This window comes from Palaemon carinicauda, chromosome 15 (assembly GCF_036898095.1).
Source record: "Palaemon carinicauda isolate YSFRI2023 chromosome 15, ASM3689809v2, whole genome shotgun sequence".
NCBI lineage: Eukaryota > Metazoa > Arthropoda > Malacostraca > Decapoda > Palaemonidae > Palaemon > Palaemon carinicauda.
In genome coordinates, this window is record NC_090739.1 from 136,593,961 (window position 1) to 136,600,699 (window position 6,739).

The 6,739-nt window shown below is 36.4% G+C and overlaps 2 protein-coding genes across 2 annotated transcripts; both read right to left on the reverse strand.

Moving 5' to 3' along the window:
* Positions 1–242: 242 nt before the first annotated feature.
* Positions 243–845, reverse strand: LOC137654196 (uncharacterized). Its single transcript, XM_068387835.1, has one exon. It carries the CDS (start codon positions 843–845, stop codon positions 243–245), a length of 603 nt encoding a protein of 200 aa, XP_068243936.1.
* Positions 846–1,051: 206 nt separating this feature from the next.
* Positions 1,052–3,391, reverse strand: LOC137654197 (uncharacterized). Its single transcript, XM_068387836.1, has 3 exons — positions 2,563–3,391; positions 1,922–2,461; positions 1,052–1,668 (listed from the first exon to the last, which is right to left on the reverse strand). The coding sequence occupies exons 1-3, from the start codon at positions 3,389–3,391 to the stop codon at positions 1,052–1,054; spliced, it is 1,986 nt and encodes a 661-aa protein (XP_068243937.1).
* Positions 3,392–6,739: the final 3,348 nt, after the last annotated feature.

The window sequence follows — 6,739 nt, forward strand, 5'->3', positions numbered from 1 at the left end:
TTTCATCCAACTTTGGGTCAAACTTTTTAATTTGTTTATGATTAACTTCATCTTGATTATTTAAAGACTTCTGGCTTGTATAAAATAAAGCCAGTTCTGCTTCTTGTATTTCTTTAGGTTCTAGATGACTTTGATAGTTTTCTGGGTCTTGTTGTAATAGCAACTGGCGTCAGTAAGCAGTTATTCGTACAAGTCTATTCCAGTCTGAAGAGAGTTCTGTAAATCTTTCCTCAAAACTCTCATCAGCCAAAATTCCAACAAATTGGATCCTTTTTAATAAATTCTGGTCTGTACTCTTTAACAATACAACGCTTCTTTTCAAAATCATATGTCGGTTCCCCAAAATCACAATCTTGAGAACTGTTCAGAAGAAAATCAGTACCATTGATCCATTCTTGTAGTTCATTTGTCTTTATTGGCTTGGTTAATGCATCGGCAGGATTCAATTGTGACGGAACATAGCAAAATTCTTTTGAAAATCCTGGCAAAGCATCCTGAATCTCCTGAACTTTAGCTGACACAAATGGTTTAAAGGTTCTGGCAGGAGAGCGAACCCAGGCCAACACTACTTCTGAATCGGTTGAAAATTTCATGTTACTAAACCTACCAACCACTTGCAAAACAAGCAAGGCAAGTCTAGCCATAACCACAGCAGCAGTAAATTCAAGACATGGAATGGAACGCTGTTTCAACGGCGCCACTAAAGACATTGCGATGACGAATTTCAGTTCTACTCCATGAGAAGTATCCCATTTCCGCCAGATCACAGAACCTAGGGCAGATTCACTGGCAACACTAAATCCATGAAGTTGAGGGTCTCCTAGAGAATCTTCTGGCTTTATCATCCTATCTAGTCTAAATCCAATTAATTGATTCATTTCATGAACATGTCCCTTTCACATTTTGATTTGTTCTTCACTCAATTTATCATCCCAACCAACTCCACTAGCCCCTAAATCCTGAAGACAAATCTTGTATCTAATTGTTACAGGAGATAACATACCTGTAGGATCCCACAACTTTGATACCAAACTAGCAACCTTCCGCTTTGTTAGTTTTGAAAACTCCTCACTGAATTTGTTTGCTTGTCTTCTGTGCATCGGTCAACAGAGAGGTCATTAGAATACCATTCTTTTATTCTGAAGGAGCCCTTTTCTAATATCCGATCCACCTGATCCATGGCTGCAATAGCTAATTCACTCTCATCAAATGATTCAATGACATCATCCATGTACATGCGACAGTTAATTAACTGTGCTCCAATAGGTTCCTCCTCCTTGAATGTATCTGCCAAAGTACGTACAGCCATCATAGCTATGTCTGGTGCTGGTTTATCCCCAAAAGGAAGGCGCAGCCACTGCCAGTGACGAATTGGAGAAGATAAATCAAAACGCCATACAAACCGGTGATATCTCTGATCCTTTTCAGCCATAAGTATTTGATTAAACATATTTTGAACATCGCCTGCAATTCCTATGCTTTTCATTCTCCAGTGAAGAAGGCAATACAGAAGAGAGTTCAAGAAATCTGGCCCTTTGTGAAATCCATCATTCAAGCACAAGCCATTGAACTTGGCATCAGAATTCCATATGATGCGAATCTTTGTTGATTTGTGTAGTTGATATACAGCATGATGTTGTAAGTACCATCCCTCATCTCTGGACTCCTCTGGATATAATTCCCTGACAAAGCAACTGTCAATTAATTTCTGGATTTCTTCGCTATATTCATCAAAGGTTCCATTCTTAATTAATCTTTGTTTCTTGGCTTATAAGTCTTATTTCTGCTTGAGGCTTGTTACACTCCAATGCTTCAGGGAAACCAGGCTTCCAAGGCATTTCCACAGTCATGCGACCATCCGCATTAATGCAAAGCTTATTTCGACAATGTTTTATGAACTGAGACTCTGCTATTTCCTTACCTGAGCAAACACACAATGTTGTTGGTTTGACACCAACAACATCAGATGTATATAATTTCTGCAAATCCTCCAAATGACTCAAAAACTGGACCCTGGATGCAACATGAGGTTTGGGTTTTGGAATATTCCCTCCAAAAATGGTCCACCCAAAGATACTTCTGACGGCAACTGGACACGATTCAGGAGACACAGAGTCTTTTACGCTCTCAACTGGCATTGTAAGGAAATAATAGTCATAACCAATGATGATATCAATTTCTGCTTCATCTGTGGGTAACGATCCCTTGGCAGCGTTCAGATGAGGATACTCATCAAAAATATCCTCTCCAACTGCAGGACTGTTATGGGCTGGTTTCTCAATTCCAATTTCAATTACATTGTATGACTTAATTCCATTCACTCGTCTAATTTGGATAGAAAACTTGGCACTGCTTTGCTCAGCAATACCTCCTCCAGCTACTCCATATCGAAACTTGAAGTGTTCACCTTGCAAGCCATAATGCTTGGCTGTGGATAACTTAACCAATGTTGTATCAGCACCTGTATCAATAAATGCAACCTTGCGATGCCATTTTTCTCAAGATCTTGCAGTTCTACATACATTGTAGGGGAGTGGTATCGATGAATTTTTCCTTCCTTGCTTGAGTTCAGGGTCCCTACTATGTTGAATGTTGCATCTGCATCTGAAGCAACCTCCCGTGCATGACCAATGTTGCACTCAGAAGCACCTCCCGACCGAGTTAGATTCGTGTTCAAAGCAGAAGTACCTCCCGCCTGTGAACTTTCCAGCCCAGAAAAAGTCCTTGGCTGTACTTTATTTCCGTATGGTGGGCAAGCTACAAATCGTTGATGATAAAGCTGGCAATCTACACAACGTTTTTTATCCGGGTGTATACAATTGATTGCGTTGTGGTTGGCTCTAAGACAAAATAAACATCTCTTACTGCTCACAATCATCCTTCGTCTTTCTTCCTTGGTTTTTGATGTAAAGATAGGACATTTAATGATCAAATGAGTTTTATCTATGCAAAAGGGGCCAGCCCTCCCATCATCAACCAATGTAGCCAAGGATTCATCACATTCTGAGCTTTTGTCTCTAAAATAGTTTACATCTGACTTGTTAGTATTATCACTCAGGGAATGGGGATGTTCTCGACGCTCTCTAGCTCCTGTTTCTCTCCGTAGATATGTAATCAACTCTGCTAATGTGTGATTATGCCTTTTTGATTGCCGCATATATTCGTAATAAATTCCAGAATCGATCTTTCTGCTGGCAACTTCAATTGTCATGAATGAATCTAATTCCCTTTCTTGACCAAGTTCTCTCATTCGCCGAGCAAAATCAGTCAGTCCATCCAAAACCTGTCTCATCTCCCTTGCTACTGTAGACTTCATTGGTTTCAAGGCTTCTAAACCAAGTAGTACATCTCGTATGATGGCAGATGTTGGTACCTTCTCTTCAAGGCGCATTCAAGCTCCATTTTCACCATCAACAGAACTGCAATCCACAATAGTATCTTGAATTACTTTTGGTAATGCGTTGCCATTTAACAAGATCATGAGCTTTTCTTTACCATCAGTCATACCAGCTGACTCAAAGTATTGGTTCATTCGAACCCTCCACGATTGAAAGTTTGGGGGTGCTCCATCCCAACACGGTGCATGAAGACCTGGAATTCGGATAGTAGGTCGTGATTTCTCTGCTATTCGAATATCATCCAACTTAGTCGAAAGCTTCTCGATAAGCTTCAATATTTCTACGTCCTTTGTAGAGTCAGTTAGCGTGTGATTGCCTAAAAACTCTGAGCGTAGGGAAGACAACATGACAGCTCTTGAGTCCAACTCCTCTTGCTGGGTCTCCAGATCACGAGCTCATTCGGTCATATTACCTTCTTTGTTATATATTAAATAATCGCATGATAGAATTTTTTCCATCCGATTCAAAATTTCCTGAAAATTATTTTTCGTCCCTCCATCATGGATATTCTTCAATTTATTTCAACATTGTCGGAACTGCCCTTTTCAAGGAGTTCCTTTAGCCCATTTATTCCTCGGGTAATTTGAGACTTAAGGTATATCAGAGTTTTTTTTTATTTTTCGTAGTCCCCTGCTACAAAGTCCTCCATGGCAGAAGTCGATTTTGGTTTACTTCACTAATTTGGACAACGATGAGATTCCACAAGTCAAGGAAAACCATTTCTACCACTTTTCTTTATTCGGTGAAGTCTACAAAGAAGAAAAAACACAAAATAAGTGACAAATAAAACTGCACAAAGTATTGACAAAATACGAACTACTTATGGTATAACAATATAAAGACAAAACATTTAAATGCAAAGAATAAAATAGATACAACAAAATACAACTTAATAGTGACTAATACAGAAAATATTAATATCACTCACAAAGTCCACCCGACTATATGTAAACAGTTATCCAAATTTAAAACAAAAGCGTATTCACTTATGGTCTGTCAGTCAGACCTTGCTACTAAAGACTAAACGTTAAAATATAAACAGCCTGGAAGCAACCACTAGCAAATAGACAGTAAACATATTAATGCTCGTTTAAGGGTAAACAGCATTTACATACACCCAAATCTTTAGAGTAACAAATACTTAAACAGCACAAACAACCGTTTGAAAGTCCGCTACAAATATATATATATATATATATATATATATATATATATATATATATATATATATATATATATCATTCTAAACATCATCCCACCATCACTAATCCAATATGACTAGCATCGTGATGAAGACGACATATTTCAGACATGAATAGAACAACCCACTGTCGAACCCCAGTCCTTAGCGGTAGTGGAACAACTGCCTCAAAGTGGCAGGCAGTTGCATCCCACTGCAGGTGTTAGGAATTTTTGGTTTAGATAAAGTCACCTTTGGAAACTGAATATAGCAACGTACAATATCCGAACTCTTTTTTTAGGAAGATCCTGCTGTGTTACTAAAAGAGCTCAAATAAATAATTTAGGATAGAATATGATTTTCTGAAAATAGAACTGGAAAATCTTATTTAGAGGTGAAAGGGACCATATATTTTGCTTCAGAGGACATAAAAGAAACAAAGTATCTAGAGTGGGTTTTCTTATCAATAAAAATCTCGCAGGTAACAAAATATTCTTCTATGTTACCTGCGAGATTTTTATTACTAGTTACAGAATTACAAGATTATTTACCAAACTAAGTAACAAGTAGGAACTGAAGACCATTGAATTATGTGCATCAACAACATCTCATATAGAGGAAAACATAGAAACGTCTTAAGAAGATTAGAGATATCTCTAAAAGCACATAAGCCTTAATTTAGATTTTCTGGGTTAATTCTAATAATGATGTATGTTAAAAGAAGAGGAGAATCTCAGTAGTAGGTAAATTTGGAGTAGGGACAAGGAATGACAAAGGAGACATGTTTGCAGAATTTGTTAGAAAAAACAATCCTAGAATAATGAACATCTTTTTTTATGAAAAAAAAGGACATAGAAAATCGACATGGAAAAGCAAAGTGGAAAAACGAAAAATAAAATCGATTTTATTTTCAATGAAAACAAAAAAATATAGAATATGTGACAGGTGGAAACTAGTTAAAGTCAGCGACCATGAAATGGTGAGAAGCAAAAACTCTTTTATATCTAAGGAAATATGAATGTAAAATAATTTCAAAAGAGAAAATAAAGTCCCGCATTCAGAGAAAAAAATGTGAGTTTAGATTAGCAATACAAAATAGGCACACGCAGCTACATGATGAAATGGAAGCAAGAAGAAATGAACCGTAATATAACATGATACATGATATAGAGTTAGCATAACTATCCAAAGCAATAATCAAACCTAACATAATCAAACAAAACTTAAGGAAACACTAAATAAAGGAAAATCATTGAATTGATGAAAAGAAAACTGGGAGCAAGGTGCCATCGGGTGTTTACTTTACAGGATTAAATGGAAATATTATCATGAAAGGACCAAGAATGAAAAAAAAAATTGCAGAGGATTTCTATACAATGCTGTACTATAGAGATACAAAAAATAACTTTACAAATAGAAATAATGAAACCGCTGAGCCGATACCAAAGGTAAAAGTAGGGGAAGTAAAGAAAACATTTAATAACTTCAAAAGTCATGACAAGATCCAAAGCAGCAGTAGAAGATGGCCTAAAATTCAATTCAATAATGTAAGAAGGATATTTCATGATAGCAAAACTTGCTGAACTTTATATATAATGTCTGAATGAGTGTTCTATACCTACAGCTTTGAAAAAAAGCTTACTATTAAAATATTTACAAATAGGGGAACACAGGCGACCAGATTAATTGCTACCCCATAAGTTAATTCTCAGCAATATAAACAAATATTTACAAAGATCAATATTAAAGTGGATAGAAAGAAAGCTAGACTTTAATTAACCAAGAAAAGAAGGCGGGCTTTAGAAATGGATATTCAACAACTGACTATATACATGAAATTAGCAAGATAATGGAAAAATCAATAGAGTATAACAATCCACTATATATTGCTTTAATTGACTATAAGAAAGCCTTTGATTCCGTCAAAACATCAGCAGTTATGAAAGCCTTTCAAAGACAGGTAATAGATGAATCTCATTTTAGAACACTTGAAGTTATCTATAAGAGAACTATAGTGAGCAAATTCCGATTGAGAAAGAAGTTCGACTGCATGCCTTAAATAAGTTTTTCCACGAATTCAGATTGGGATATTTTGAATCAACATATGAATTAACATTAATGGGAAATACCATAATAACTTAAGATTTACTGATAACATAGT

Bases quoted from the DNA above. Each gene is read 5' to 3' on its own strand.
- LOC137654196 (XM_068387835.1), bottom strand. From the start codon at position 845: ATGATAAAGCCAGAAGATTCTCTAGGAGACCCTCAACTTCATGGATTT.
- LOC137654197 (XM_068387836.1), bottom strand. From the start codon at position 3,391: ATGCGCCTTGAAGAGAAGGTACCAACATCTGCCATCATACGAGATGTA. The intron at 2,462-2,562 runs GCAAGGAAGGAA...TTATTGATACAG, and splicing joins AGTAGGGACCCTGAACTCAA to GTGCTGATACAACATTGGTT. The intron at 1,669-1,921 runs GTAAGGAAATAG...AATTATATCCAG, and splicing joins AACATTGTGTGTTTGCTCAG to AGGAGTCCAGAGATGAGGGA.